At 48.4% G+C, this 15,286-nt stretch overlaps 2 protein-coding genes across 7 annotated transcripts in view; both read left to right on the top strand.

The window, feature by feature from the left end:
* dip2ba (disco-interacting protein 2 homolog Ba) overlaps positions 1 to 6,910 on the top strand; it is a 41,152-nt gene extending 34,242 nt beyond the window's left edge. For both annotated transcript variants that reach the window (XM_076026384.1, XM_076026383.1), the window contains exons 28-38: positions 68 to 179; positions 482 to 591; positions 1,024 to 1,154; positions 1,324 to 1,492; positions 1,613 to 1,783; positions 1,989 to 2,050; positions 2,130 to 2,187; positions 2,288 to 2,362; positions 2,471 to 2,645; positions 3,431 to 3,554; positions 3,694 to 6,910. In XM_076026384.1, coding sequence (XP_075882499.1) covers positions 68 to 179; positions 482 to 591; positions 1,024 to 1,154; positions 1,324 to 1,492; positions 1,613 to 1,783; positions 1,989 to 2,050; positions 2,130 to 2,187; positions 2,288 to 2,362; positions 2,471 to 2,645; positions 3,431 to 3,554; positions 3,694 to 3,946 — 1,440 coding nt within the window. In that variant the 3' untranslated portion in view covers positions 3,947 to 6,910. The remainder of the gene's footprint in view (positions 1 to 67; positions 180 to 481; positions 592 to 1,023; positions 1,155 to 1,323; positions 1,493 to 1,612; positions 1,784 to 1,988; positions 2,051 to 2,129; positions 2,188 to 2,287; positions 2,363 to 2,470; positions 2,646 to 3,430; positions 3,555 to 3,693) is intronic.
* A 2,595-nt stretch (positions 6,911 to 9,505) lies between these two features.
* Positions 9,506 to 15,286, top strand: part of scn8aa (sodium channel, voltage gated, type VIII, alpha subunit a) — a 42,423-nt gene continuing 36,642 nt past the window's right edge. For 2 of the 5 annotated variants that reach the window (XM_076026378.1, XM_076026382.1), the window contains exons 1-2: positions 9,507 to 9,712; positions 13,424 to 13,757. In XM_076026378.1, coding sequence (XP_075882493.1) covers positions 13,479 to 13,757 — 279 coding nt within the window. In that variant the 5' untranslated portion in view covers positions 9,507 to 9,712; positions 13,424 to 13,478. Of the gene's footprint in view, positions 9,713 to 9,924; positions 10,358 to 13,423; positions 13,758 to 15,286 lie in introns of those variants that run through there. The other 3 variants (XM_076026380.1, XM_076026381.1, XM_076026379.1) reach the window with 3 other exon arrangements.

The raw sequence follows: 15,286 nt of genomic DNA, 5'->3' as shown, positions 1-15,286 counted from the left end.
GAAGTAGTTTTTTTTTAATAACTAGATGAAAAAAGCCATGTGTGTCCGATCCTTTTTGGTGTGACAGGTGAGCAAAGCAGCCTGCATCCTCACCACTCAGCCTTTGATGAGGATCCTCAGGTCCAGGGAGGCTGCAGCCAGCGTCAATGTCAAGACGTGGCCCACCATCATCGACACAGGTAGGTGGCGCCACCGACACGGATTTCACTTGAGTCACTGACATCGTTTCACTGCCACGTTCCTCTGTCTGGCCACAAGAGGTCGCTTTAGATCTTTGTCTAGCATGATGGGAAATATGTCAGCGGCCAAAAGCTGCAAACATTCAATAGTATTTTAAAAGTTTGTCAGTATAGAAGTAATATTGTAAGCAAAATATGTGTCTTATGTCTGAGCTCAGTGATGCTAAAGAATAGCAGCAAACAGAATTTGAAATTCACTCCCAGTGAAGAGACAATCTAAACCCTCCTTTGTGTCTCTCCAGATGATCTCCCCAGGAAACGGCCTCCGCATATCTACAAACCACCCACACCTGAGATGTTGGCCTACCTGGACTTCAGCGTGTCGACCACTGGCATGTTGACTGGGGTCAAGGTACGAGTCGAGCATATCACACTGAACAAATAAAGCACGAAAGCATCTGTTCAGATTATTATTTTTTAAGGTGTGTTTCATAGCTTTTTTTCTGTTATTGTCTGTAAATAAGAAAACAGGAGTTACTTAAAGTGCTCAGGTTAACTTGATAGACCGAGAGGTGTAGTTTTAGCCAATAGATTTGTAATTGTCGCACTTTAAAGTCATCTGTTTTATACAGTGCCATCAATTATTACACGATGCTTAATGGAACGCGGCCAAAAGCCTTTTTAAAGGTTAATACCCGTCACAAAAAGAACTGCCGAGACCCGAATGGCAAATGGGTTTACGTTAAACCCCAAGTTGCTTTTTGAAACGCTCTAATTAATGCATGAAGCGGCGACGTGCCGATGCTATTTAGTCGTCTAAAGAGATGATCTCTGCTCCTTCCAGATGTCTCACGCTGCCATCAGCACTCTGTGCCGCTCCATTAAGCTGCAGTGTGAGCTCTACTCGTCGCGCCAAATAGCCATCTGCCTGGACCCGTACTGCGGCCTGGGCTTTGTCCTGTGGTGCCTCTCCAGGTAGGCCGCGCACGCTTTGGATCCCACTGCAGAATGCTCCCATCAGTGCCGCCCTGACACGTCTCTCTCTCTCTCTCTCTCTCTCTCTCTCTCTCTCTCTCTCTCTCTCTCTCTCTCTCTCTCTCTGTCTCTCTCTCTCTCTCTCTCTGTGTGTGTGTGTGTGTCGCAGTGTTTACTCAGGTCACCAGTCCATCCTTATCCCGCCCATGGAGCTGGAGAGCTCACTTCCTGTGTGGCTGAGCACGCTCAGTCAGTACAAGATCAGAGACACCTTCTGCTCCTACTCCGTCATGGAGCTGTGCACCAAAGGCCTGGGCACCCAGACGGAGATGCTGAAGGTCAGAGTCCTCCCTGAGTTTGCTGAGTGCTGCCAGAGTGCTTCTTGGTAGCAGCAGCTGAGGTAGTAATAAAATAAATACCCATCTGTGACACTGAGAGCCGTGTGTGTGTGTGTCCAGACGCGGGGTGTGAATCTGTCGTGCGTGCGGAGCTGCGTGGTGATCGCCGAGGAGCGCCCCCGCCTGACCCTGACGCAGTCCTTCTCCAAGCTCTTCAAAGACCTCGGCCTGTCGTCGCGCGCTGTCAGCACTGCCTTCGGATCCAGGGTCAACCTGGCCATCGGCATGCAGGTTGGTTTCGTTAAAAAAACAAAAACAAACGAAAACTTGTTGCTCTTGAAAAGAGATTTTAATCTCAATGACTCTTTTTACCTGGTTAAATAAAGGATTTTGATTAATTAATTGATTTAATTTCGCACGATCAGCGAGTCCCTGTCGATGGATTTTAATTTTCAGTTTGGCGTCTCTCATTTTGTCTGGTCATCTCTCCCCTCAGGGCACCAGCGGACCAGACCCTTCCACCGTCTACGTTGACATGAAGTCACTGCGCCACGACAGGTTAGCTGAACCCTCAGCGGTCGGTCACGTGATCCAACCAACTGAAAACATTTTACGGGATGGGTTTTTGTTCCCTCAGGGTGAGGCTGGTGGAGCGAGGGGCGCCGCAGAGTCTTCCACTCATGGAGTCTGGCACGGTGAGTATTGATTTCCTGACCCTGAACGGAGTCAGAGAGCTTTCACGTGTGGTCGCTCTTCCCACCGAGTCTTAAACCCCCGATGTTGTTGTTGTGCCAGATCCTTCCGGGAGTCAGGGTCATCATCGTCAACCCAGAAACCAGAGGTCCCCTGGGAGACTCTCATCTCGGGGAGGTGAGCAGCGCTGAGCTCCAGTCGGCCGGCTGGTGAAGAAGAAACAAAGCACGCCAGGTCCTCCAGACAATCGCACAAACAACAAGTGTTTGTTTGTTGTTTGCTCAGATCTGGGTGAGCAGCCCTCACAGCGCCAGCGGCTACTACACCATCTACGGTGAGGAGAGCCTGCAAGCGGACCACTTCAACACCAGGCTCAGCTTCGGGGAGCCGCACACGCTGTGGGCCAGGACGGGCTACCTGGGCTTCATCAAGAGGACCGAGCTGCTGGATGCCAGCGGAGGTGAGAGGAAGCAACTCCAGTGGGAGGAGCTTTTTTGGTTAGACTGCGTTTAGACTCTGGAGACGTACCATTAAAAATCAATTGGACTCCAAGAAACAGTTTAGCCCTCTGTTTACAGCCTCCCATTGATTTTTTTTTCTCAGCCTCCCACTTAAATTGATGCTTTTTTGTATTTTCCACTTGTTTGGAAGAGGATTTTAACGAGCCGGCCTCGGAGGACACGGCCAACATTTGGCTGAGGTTGTTGTCACTAACCTTGCAGAGTTGCCCTTTGTGACACAACTGGCATTGAAGTGTGGCTAGCAAAAGAAGGAAAGGATTGACCTTCCAATTCAATTCAATTCCAATTCAACTCAATCCTTTATTGTCACCGTCAACATTGACACCAACAACTGCGAAAATCAGTTTTCGGCAGCCCCACATGTTGGTAAGAGTGGATGAAAGTGCTGATAAAAACACTATAACAAGTTCTTGTGTGGGCAGGAAGCATTTTACTGCAACGGCCAGCGGTTCTGCTCTGCTGTACTTCAAGCATGTGACAGCAAAGCTGTAAGAAGAAATAAAAAAAGAATGAATGAATAAATTCTTCTGACTTCACTGACTGGCCAGAGACACGCCATGTTGTTGGAGTTGCACAACAATAGAACCTTTAAAGGTGGCAATGTCTCTATAAAAATGTCAATAGATGGTGTGAGTTGACTCTGTTGGTTTCTTCCGGTATCTCCTGACATGTCAAGACCTCTGTAACTGCGACTCGACTGACTGACTCGCTCCTCCCTCTGCAGATCGTCACGACGCCCTGTTTGTCGTGGGCTCGCTGGACGAAACCCTGGAGTTGCGAGGTTTGCGCTACCACCCCATCGACATCGAGACGTCGGTGTCCCGAGCCCACCGCAGCATCGCCGAGAGGTGAGCGCCCCCCTGAGGAGGAAGGAGGAAGACTCCCTCCCTCCAGTGTCACTGCCTGTCTTCACCCACCACCCTCCCCCTCTCTCTCTCTCACTCTCTCTCTCCCTCTCTCTCTCTCTCTCTCTCTCTCCACCCGCAGTGCCGTGTTTACCTGGACCAACCTGCTGGTGGTCGTGGCAGAACTGGTGGGCTCCGAGCAGGAGGCCCTGGACCTGGTGCCGCTGGTCACCAACGTGGTCCTGGAGGAGCACCACCTCATCGTGGGGGTGGTGGTCATCGTGGACCCCGGCGTCATCCCCATCAACTCCCGGGGGGAGAAGCAGCGGATGCACCTGCGAGACTCCTTCCTGGCTGATCAACTCGACCCCATCTACGTGGCCTACAACATGTGATCCCCCCCAACCCCTCCACCCCCCTTCCCAGTCGATTACTTTTTTTTTTTTTTTTTTAAGACGAAGAAGAAGAAAAAGAGAAAACAAAATGCAGAAACCTGAGCCAGGCTCTGAGATGAGGGAGAAGGACTCTGCGTGTGCGTGCGTGTGTGTGTGAATGTGTGTTCTGTAGCAAACCTCCACGTCGAGCCTCAGACACACCGTCAGAGCAGCAGACTGTCTGCGGGAAGCACGAGCACACAGCACCGACACGGGGTCGCCCTCATCCGCTCTTCCTTCCTTTTCATCCACCGGCTCGACCGCTGCAGCTCAGCTCGGCTGCGTGATTAGACTCCGCCCCTTCCTTCTACCCTCCCCACCCCGCCGCCGTCATGCTTCTAAAGACGTTTCATTTTCCCCAAAATCCATCCCTCCTCCACTTCCTCCTGCTTTTAATCCATTCATGCTTTTATTTTAATTTTATTTTTTCCTTTTTTTTTTGTTAGCCGTTTTTACTTTCTCAACCCCTCGCCTCTTCTTGACGGCAGGATGGCACAACCGCTGAGAGGAGCTGGAACTTTACAATTGTGCACTTTAAGTCCTCGCGTCTCTGAGTCAACTTCCTGTCTCAAGCCCCTCCCCCTTTTCCCCTTCCCCCAACCCTCCCTTTCAACAATGTGTGCCCCGCCTCTTGCAAATCCTAGTCAGTATTAAGAAGACGCCGCTATTGCCAGCCAGTCGGCTCAGCCAGCAGGGGGCAGCACCGACGTTTTAGCTTCACATTCTGTCACTGCTAAAATATCATGGGAATCATTTTTCAGTGAACAACTTTTTTTCAGAACCCCCAGATATTCACGATGGTCCTGGATGGAAAGAAGCACAGGTTTAGAACGAGATGCTCATGAGTGTGATGAGCATCTTCTGAAAGCACAGAAGAAGAGTTCGACCTATATTTCCCCCCGTGTCTTAAGTGCGCCTCCAATTTTTGGGGTGTTGCCAGTGTGAGCACGACGCTGGATCCACTGGTTCAGCTTTAAATTTGCCCAGTACAAAGTCCAGCCGGAGTTGATGCCTCTTGTGGTCGGACGCACGACTCCCTCCTGCTCCCCCCTCTAGAAACACAAACCAACCTTTGAACAGCACAAAGCTGCTGTTGCTAAAAGTTATCACAGAGATGTGCAAAACTACCTTTATCTCAAATTATTGTTGATTTTGTCTCGTAGAATAAAAACTTATTGTTTAAAAAACAATAATCTTAAAACCGAAATGTTTTAAGTGTTTTAGCACAACGCAGGGTTAGAAAACTTTTTAATTTTCATTTAAATAAACCTAAAAAAAAAAAAAAAAATCCTTTTTCTTGTCCCCCACTTATTAGAGATGGCGAATGGTGAAACATTTACAGATCCCATATTGTGCCGACTGCTCTGAAATAATGGGCCTCTTGCACATCGAAGAGTGTGCGTTCAAAGAGACACACTTCTGGGAAATCTGCCCTTTGTGATGTCACAAAGGGCACAAATTTTGTGTGTTGGATCCGCCCTTTTGAGACTGCCTCATTTTTGTCTCCTTCCAAACTTGGAGAAGGAGCAAAAAGGTTTTTTTTTTCTGCTGGAGGCTGCAAACAGAGGGCTAAATGAGCTGCTCTAATATGGGGGGGGAAAGTCAATAATACAGGACCTGTAAATTGTGTAAATGTGCCGTGGGGGGAGGCCAGTGTTAACTGGCGGCTCCTGCTGGCCACTGCAGCCGCTCTAGCAGGTCCACGTAGATCGTCCAAAGGCAAGTTGGTGCCTTTGCCCCTCCCCCTCCCAGAGCCCCGCCCCTCATCCACCCCCATGAACCTGTCGTGAGGCTGGCCCAGCAGAGATGCTGCAACGGTGGGGGGAGGGGAGACAGAACTTTTGCCTTACTGAACCTGTGGAACTGCAGAGCCCCCCTACCCCTGGCAGCGACCCTGCTGCCCCGCGTGCACTTTGCACCGCCACAGCATGGACGCACGCTGACACACACACACACACTCATCACGTCATGTGAGTGGCTTTTGGGGCGAGGGGGGAGTTTTTTTTTTTTTTTATTTGGTTTTATGTTTTTTTTTTTATTAATGTTTGCATTCATGCCTTTTTTGTCTTCATGATCATGTAAGAAATTCTCTCTGAATGTCTGTTACACTGGAACGAAAAAATTGATTCGGGATGATCAGCAATCGAGTGAGAAACCTGCAATTTTCAAACTAACAAACCAACAAACGTGGCATATCTGATGAATGGGGGCCAGGATGTTGTCTGTTGACTGTACTTTAGAGGTCAGATACTGTATTTCTGGTGTTTTAACGTGTACATGGACATGAACCTTGTCGACATAAAAAAAAAGAGGAAAAAAAACGTGACTTATCTTTCATACGTGACGGCAATTTTTTTTTCGCGCTCTGTTAAACGCTCACATTTTTAAGACGATTGAGTGTACCCCCCACCCCCTCCCAGACGACATTCATCATGTGTGCCTGAGGGTGTTTGAGTGTGTGCGTGTCTGTCCACAACAGCTTTTTGTCTTTTGTACAAAAAAAACCATCCCAGAATATTAAAGCATTTTGGGTTTTGTATTTTAAAGTGCTTTATTTCGTTCTCTCCACTGATTTTTTTTATTCTTTTCATTCAAAATTGGAAATCAAATTTTTTTTTTTTTTGCGATATTTTCTCTTCAGTTCAACTGCACAACCCTCCGTTGTTGATTTGGCAGCAGCTTGACAACCTTGTACAGTGCAGCACATCAACAGACTGCTGAGCGGACGGATGGATGGATGGATGGACGGACAGACAGACAGAGAGAGGGGGAGAGAGAGGGAGAGAGAGAATGGGACCTCTAGCCGGCGTCTGGGCCGACTTGGACTCACCTGTGAAATAACTTTCATGCGGAGCGTGTGAGCTGCTGTGATGATTAGCTTTGTTGCTAACTCCGACGAGTCTTAATAAAGTTTTGTAGTTTCGTCTTGGCCTTCCAACCCTTTTTTAATAGACATTGGTGCTAATGGGTGAGGGAAGGTGGACGAACTCTTGGCCTCCGACGTCCTGACAAAGAAGGTGGATGCCCTCATTGTTTGAAATATTTCTCTCTTTTTCCTTCCAAGACATTTTTTAAATAGAATTTCTGTCGATTTTTATTTGGGGAGGGGGGGTGTCTAGAAATGATGCATCTTAGTCAGACGACCTCCACTGATTATCTGTTGTGAGTACGTCTGAACTTCAATTGTCCAAAACCATTTTTAAGCACAAAATGTAAACTGTGCATTGTGAGCTCATACAATTACAATATTTGACCCACGCAGAATGAAAAAAAAAAAAAAAAAAGTCGACAAACTCAAGGGCCCACGATCTATACCTCAACGACTGTCTGTTCACTATGCATTTGTCGATCTGCAGCAAAGACGTCAATGGTGCAAAGACTTCAAACGACAAGTCTTACTTGACAAAAAAATAAATAAATGACAACAAAAGACACACTGTCACGCTGTCACTGGATGTGTTTCATGTCAAATAAACGAGACCCTTTGTCAGAAGTCCTCGTGCCTTTAGCCCTGTGTTTTTATTCTGACGAATTACCCCGGAGGGAGGAGGCGTTTTAGGAGCCGAACACGTTCTTGCCACCAGGTGTCGCTGCAAACCCTTTGCTTGAGCTCCCTCCCCGTGGACGGTCTGACTTCAGCGCACACCTGAGATCAGATGGAAGATGTACGTTGTAGCACAGCGGTGGGCAAACTGTTTGGTGGGCCACAGTAGGCTGTAAAATGTGACATAAGAGTAGCAGCAGATGGATGGAGTGTTTCGGTGACCCACCTAATAGAAGAAGAAAAAATATAATGGGATATGCAAAAAAATGTGCTTTAATGTCAATTGATAATGAGCCAAAGCAAAGTTAGAACAAAATATCAGATTTTGAAGCCCTGCTGTATTTAGCTTTTCTGAAATGACTCTTAAAACACTGAAAAAATGGATGAAATACAGATATTTTATGACTTACTTAGGATTAATACAATTTCTTCATGTTCGGCGGGCCGGATTAAAAAGCTTAACAGGCCGCATATGGCCCCCGGACCATAGTTTGCCCATGTCTGTCCTAGCACATCTTGGGAACAATGTGTGAAAAGTCAGTTTACACATGTTAATAAACACATTATTTTGTAATAGTAGAGGTGAAAACCAGACGTGAAAACTTGAAATATAGGCCCAGCATCAGTGATTTTCATGGTCTAAAAGTCTAAAGGTCCCCATCCTACGTTGCTATCCCAATGACATCATTCCAGTTAGTCCAGAATGTAGGCATTTATGTTTTGTTGGAAATCAAAAACACAGTTTAAGAGATTCAGAACATGAGAGAGAGAGAGAGAGAAAAATCCCATAGCTGGAGCTGGATGGTCGGGATGAGGGCACAGATGGACTGAGTCACATCCATTGTTTCCTTTGCTCGGAGAGAAAAGGACAAGAATGTTAATTTACTTTGATCCTATGCCAGCTTTTGTGTGTCTGACAGTGATTGTCGCCTATTGTGTGGAGCAATCAACTCTTTAGCACTTTGCCATGACCATCTGCAGTGGTCCTGGGAAAAAGCAACGCAAGGACATTGTTGCAGTTCAGTCTTGGGGTGAACTCGGGGCAGTGCTACACCCTGGACACATGACCAGGTTAGCGCAGGACCGTAATAGAGACAAACAACCATCTACTCTCACATCCAACACTATAGACTTGGCAGTTAGCCTAATGTGTGTGTGTCTTGGAGAAGAAAATGCCTCAGGTGGGAATCAAACCAGCAACCTTTCATCTGTTAGTCCAGTAACGACGTGACAAAGTATAATGGCTGAGTAAAGAGTGAGACAGTGGACGAGAAAGCAGGTGGGGCTGATTTGAAAACTTTGTCCAGTTGTTGACAATGAGATGAATCTCCACCTACTGAGGAACCAGCTGCACCAGAGAGACAAATACAGCAGTTGCCACAATATATTTTTTATCTTCCTCTTTCTTTGGCAGCTGCACTAAGCATGTTGTCTACAATGGTCAAGAGGATTTTTACAACCATGCTTTTATTGAACATCCAAAACAAAACATCCAGTTTTTCAATGGGACAAAAGGAAAACAAGGTGCTCATTTATTTATTTATTTATTTATTGTTTTACAAAAAACAAGATCACAAGGTCAAAATCATAGAACCACACAGACGAAGGAGAAGAAGAAGAAGAAGAAGAAGAAGAAGAAGGAGAAGAAGAAGATTGATTTTTACAACCACATTTTATTTACAACAATTATAGGAATGAAATATGCTTATTTCTGAAGAAGAAGAAGAAGAAGAAGAAGAAGAAGGAGAAGGAGAAGGAGAAGAAGAAGAAGAAGAAGAAGAAGAAGAAGGCAGGGGAAGCCAAAAAAACCCAACCCCTGCTCACGTTGCTCGTGCAGGAGCTCACTCGGGTCCATGCCGGAAGCTGAGGGATCTTCTGAGGTTCCCGCTCTCAGGGTCTGCAGGCCTAAATGACCTTTAGGATTCCACTGAAACACTCCCTCACATTCTGCTGAGGGTCATCAATTATGCAGGCAAACTGCCTGCTCTGAGGAGAGGAGAAGAGAGAAGAGGAGAGGGGAGGGGAGTGGAGAAGTGTAGAGGAGGTGGAGGAGGAGGAGGAGGGGGGGCAGCAGAAAAGAGGAGATAGCAGCAACAATATGGCGACAACCGCAGTTCCTCCTCAGCCCTGCTCGCATCTGCAGTCCTGCGGCGGCCTCCCGGATTCGCTGTAACGCTTCCAGAGTGAGTATCCTGCCGTCGTCGCCGCCCGGGGCCGAGCGCTGCGTGCGTGTGTTTGGCCGCGGCGCCCCTTTTCTCCTCCGGTCGGTAGCCTTTTTTTTTTCTTTTTTTTTCTGCTTAAATGTCGCAGAGCTGCACACTGGCCCCGCATCTTTTCCTTTTCCTTTTTTTTTTTTTTTTTAGGACCGGGAGGGAGGGGGTGCTGAGCAGAGCGGGTCGGTGGGAGGGTGTCTGCTGCGTTTGAGCATCCATCGGCTGGACGACAGCGGGGATTTGACGGAGGAAAATAAGGCCGATATTGTCAGTCAGGTGTTGTTGTTGTTGCTTGTTGATCGCTTTATTTGCGGATTTTTTGAAATATTATTTTTGCCAGGCGGTTTTTCCCTTTCTTTCTAAGACCTTGGCTGCTGCTGCTGCTGCTGGAGGAATGTCTCCTCCGCTAGGCTCCAGGTAGGGCGCCGTCTGTCTGCAACCGGCGCCCACCCCAAAACCCCCCCACCCCCGCTCTCGATCATCTTTCAGGGATTTTTATTTTGGGTTTTTGCGCACTGTTTTTCATCCCCCACTTCCCTCCTCGCTTTTTGTTTGGACCCCAGGATGATATAGCGCCTGGCCGGCGGATGGCTCCAGAACGGCCGCTATGATGCTGTAAGTAGCCGGACCGACCCTCCTCCCTCCCGGTCGGACAACAGGGAGGAAAGATGTTGCATTCCTCCATCCTGCTGCTGCTGCTGCATCCTGCTGCTGCTCCTCCAACACCTCCTCCGGCGTCGTGTTTTGGTTTTTATTTCATTCATTGTTATTATTATTTTTTGGCCTCCCCCCCACATGCTCACTCGCCCCCCCCCCCCCCCCCCCCACTGCTGTCTACAGTCAGCAGCGGAGCAGGAGCCCGTATTGATTTGGCAGCCGACATGGCTTCACGGGTGTGGTGCGGATCCGTCAAGGCGACGTGCGAGGAAGGAATGGATGGAGGGAGGGAGGGATGAATGGATGGAGGGATGGAGAGATGGGGGCGGGGGAGTAAAGCACCGAAACATCCCGATGGAGGGAAAAAAAAACGCAGCCATTTTGGCTCTTATGGCTGAATAATTTGATCGGGGACAGAAAATGAGTGCTGTCATTGATTATGAATCATTGAGAAAGGTGGGGGGGGGCGACCGAGGATCCCACCACACAAACCACCCACTGCACCACTAGTGCCGGGGCCAATTTTTTGGTATGCGTGTGTGTGTGTGTGTGTGTGTGTGTGTGTGTGTGTGTGTGTGTGTGCGTGCGTGTGCGTGTGCTAGCGCTAGCGGAGCCGCTTCTCTGCGCAATGACAGAACCTTCGTTTCCTTTCCGCGTCTCCGCGGCCGAGCATGACACCGGAGGTGGTGGGACGTGCCGCCCCCCCGCGCCCCCTCGCCCGCTCGCCATGGCGGATTGTGGCCTTTATACGCCCCTGTCATTGATTAGCGGCTTTGGTAAACAAGAAGCGCAGCCGCGGCTCGGATGGCACCGGAAGAAATGATGTTAGTGATTCAGTTTATTGGGTTTGGTTTTTTTTTTATACCCTGCAAAAATTATAACAATAATAATGATAAAAAAAAACCCTGGATGTGCCAAATATTGCAGCCTCCTCCCCACCCCAGCCTGACATACACACACACACACACACACACACACACACACACACACACACACACACAGTCAGTGTGTTATCACCATCATGAGGAGAATTAAAGGGCATTTTGCAGGCCTGACAGCATCGAAGGGGGAGGCCCCGGCTGGAGGGAGATTTTTTTTTTCTCACACAGCTCAGGTTTGCATCCCCCTCCCCTCTGCACCCCACCACCATCCCCCACATCTCCCATCCCACCGCTGCCCCCCCCCCCCCACCACCACCACCCTGCTTTTACAGCCCTGCCTGCACTGCACGCAGTCAAGCTTCGACATATGCACTCGCCCTCAGTGATAGTTTGCATGCATTCTTGCGTGTGTATGTGTGTGTGCACAATTGCATGTCCGCGCTGTGCTGTAGCGGACAGCAGCAGCAGCAGCAGCAGCAGCAGCATCAGCAGCGGCATCAGGCTCAGTGACTGCAAGGTTCCGGGGTCCATTTTAAAACAGACGTCTTGGCTCACAGGCTGCATGTTTTTCTCTTCGGCTCCACCTCCACCAGCAGCAGCAGCACCACCTTCTCGCACGCTGCTAGTATGTGCGTGTGTGTGTGTGAGAGAGAGAGAGAGAGACAGAGGGAGAGAGGGAGAGAGAGAGAGAGATCCTTTTCGTTCGATCATTTCTTCTTTCTATTTTATTTTATCATGCCTGCACACAGATTGTGTTCTGTTATGCAAGGATAATGAGGAGGACATGTTGATGAAGGTAACGCGAGGCTGGAGCAGGGCAGCAACAGGCCCCGAGATCCCAGATCTGTGCTGGATGGAGGCTTCAACCTATCGCCTCCAAGCTTGATGTGTTTGATGGCGCTGCGACTCAGTGAAACGCAGCATTGATATTAAATCCGCTCGTCTTTTTGAACACCTCGGCTCAGGTGTGGCTCCTCGTCCTCTCTCTCTCCACCTCCCCCTCTGCCTCCCCTTCTTCCTCCTCCCAGCTCTGGTCCACGTTAATATTCTGACCCTGAAACGTCCTGCAGCTTGAACAGTTGTCATGTAACCATCATTGCCCCCCCCTCCCTGTCTTTTCTTTTTTACATCCACTGAGTCATGCTCTCAGCTGAGTGTGCCGACTCTTCTGAAAGCATTTGAAATAATCATAAGGAGCAAAAACCCCCTAAATGGGTCTCCGGTCTGGGCGTCTAGAGGGTTGATGGAGGAGTCGGAACTTGTTTCTGAACTGGGGAGGGGGACAATTTGAGTCCTTTGTTCTGTCGTTGCTAGAAACAGAAGTTCTGGTGTCACGACAGCATCAACAGTAAGTTTAAGAGTAAGAGTAAATCCTTCAATAGATATTTCATTTGAAAGGTTGAAAGGTTTTGTCACTGTTGGAGCTCAGTGTCGTCATGAATACAAACATTTAAGAATAATAAGAAAAAACCCATCTGGTGTTTAGTCGTAGCACTTCAACAGCGCTCACTAGGAAGTGTCGCCCTCTTTTAATAAGATATTGCCCAGCTGCTGGTAAAATCCATCCACAGAATATTAGATTGGACAGACTGTGTTCTGGATTTTCGGGGAGTGTTGGAAAGCTATGCTTCCAGAACACGTTTTTATTGCCTAAACCGGGACTGGCCTCCTCGAGCTCTGACATCATGGTGAAAAATCCCATTTAGATGCAGTGAATCCACCATCTTACTGGCATTCCTCACTATTTCACCATCAAATGATCTCAGTCTCTCTTTATCAGTTCCCTCCTGGTCTCTCTGGACGTGGCCCTGTGGGCATTCAGATGCATTACGGTATGAATGTGGATTATCAAATACGTTTGTGGGGATCAGATACGGAAGATCAAATGTCTCTCCACTGCTGGGGCAACCTGTGTGTTGACGGCCGGTCACCATCTCCCGTCCACAGTTGCATGATGTGGGACAATGTCGAACACTGGCTTCAGACAAGATTTCACGCTTGATTCTTTTATATATTGTTATCCTTCTGCATGCCAACTACTCTAAACCTCCTGTTTATGGTAGAATAGCCCCACTCTGCTGCTCTCCTTTTTGTACCGATGACACTGAGCTCCTTTGTCTCCTCTGTCTCGCCCTGCGTGCAGTGCGACTACTGTGGATGGTACAAACCTAAAGACCAAGTAGCTGCAGGATGAAAACATGGCTGCACCCCTTATTGCACCGCCAGGACCTGATAGCTTCAAGAGGTTTAAGAGGGAATCTTTGGCGATCCTCGAGCAGCGCATCAATGAGGAGAAGAACAAGAAGCCGCCCAAGCAGGACAGCAGCTACCGCGACGACGATGACGAGAACAAGCCCAAGCCCAACAGCGACCTGGAGGCTGGCAAGAGTCTGCCCTACATCTACGGGGACACACCTAAGGGAATGGTGGCGGTACCACTGGAGGACCTGGACCCCTACTACCTGAACTCTCAGAAAGTGAGTAGAGACGGCAGACAGTTGCATTCATGTTCATGTTCATGTCAAAGTTTGACGACTGGATCGCTTTTGGCACAAGGTGCTTTCAAATGACGGCACCATTCGAATCTACAAAAGCCTGTGAAATCTGTCCAACAGCTGTTGGTCAAGTATTTACTGATGATTTCAAATGATGCCATCCAAATGTGTTTAAAACAAATGGTTGCTCCAAACAGTAATGCTTGTTCTTATTGTATCGACTGTCAGTCGTTGATGCTTCAAAAGAAAGACTTGAAAACAGAATCTTATTTTGATATATTTCTTTCTTTTTATAATAACCCCAAATAATGACTCTTTTTACAGCTTCAGAGTCAAGCTATCAATACAATGCAACTATAAAATGAACTTCAACCGAAATAAACACAGTTGATGGTATTGATCAGAAATCTAGTGAAACCATGTTGTATTTTAAGAACAGGATGTTTTTCTCATGTGTGATTTTGATATCATGTGTTTTGAATGTTTTACACTCACTGCTTTAGCGCTTTATATAATTTCATAATCGCTCCATCAATCCATAAATCATAAGTTGGGTCACAGCGAATTTACGCTCTTGGGTGTTAAAGGAGGACCGAGGTGTGGCCCTGATGTGTGTTTTGGAGTTTTCTGATGAAAGTCGCCACCATATATTCATACGTACAGCCGCCGTTGCCCTGACAGACAGACAGACAGACTGACAGACAGGCAGACTGACAGGCAGACAGACAGGCTGCCAGGTGTTGTCATACATCGGGTCGAGTCCAAACATATGCTTCCATAATTCACATCATCGCGTCGTCGAGCAGATGAGTCGACTCGTGATGTCGACATGAGTCAAACACGGCGGCCGCAGCCTTTCGGCGGGCGGAGCAGAAGCCACGTGGTTCAGTGACGCCCTTTCAGGGTGCGCGATCACGTCCCATCACCTTTGAGGAGCGAGAGAGCGCGACTCTGGAGACTGTCAGCGTTTTCTTTTAGTTTTTTTTTTTTTTTTAACCAATTTGATTGATCGATCGATTGATTGAGTTGCTCCGTCCCCGGTGTGCTTGGTGAGGCTCTGGGGAAAAGGTCAACTGCTGCGAGTGTAGAGAGAGAGAGAGAGCGAGAGAGAGAGAGAGAGTTGTTCCGCTTGGCAGACTTTGCTAAAAAAAAATAATCTGTGGTACCGAAAGAAATAATACAAAGGCAGCAGCAGCAGCAGCAGCAGCAGCAGCAGGCTGGAGAGGAGACAGCCTGCCTCTCCAAAGTGTCTCCCACGTCTGAGGGCTGTGCGTGAGGACGGCTAGGTGACCTTGAAAACCTCCCCAATATCAGCACCGCGTGTGTGTGTGTGTGTCAAATTGTCAGGGGAGATGGATGACGGTGTCCCGCCACTGAGCAGGAACGCTGAGGGCTGAAGGCAGCCATTAGCTCGCCTCCCCGCCACCACAGAAGAAGACGTGGATCGCGTCAGAAAAATCCGCCGCCGCCGCCGCCTCGCTCCTTCCCAGACGCGCTTTTTCATCAGCGCT

Source organism: Nelusetta ayraudi, unplaced genomic scaffold, assembly GCF_046127955.1.
Source record: "Nelusetta ayraudi isolate G7.1 ecotype Tasmania unplaced genomic scaffold, CSIRO-AGI_Nayr_v1 ptg000019l, whole genome shotgun sequence".
Taxonomy (NCBI): Eukaryota; Metazoa; Chordata; class Actinopteri; order Tetraodontiformes; family Monacanthidae; genus Nelusetta; species Nelusetta ayraudi.
This window is presented reverse-complemented; position numbering and strand designations above follow the sequence as displayed.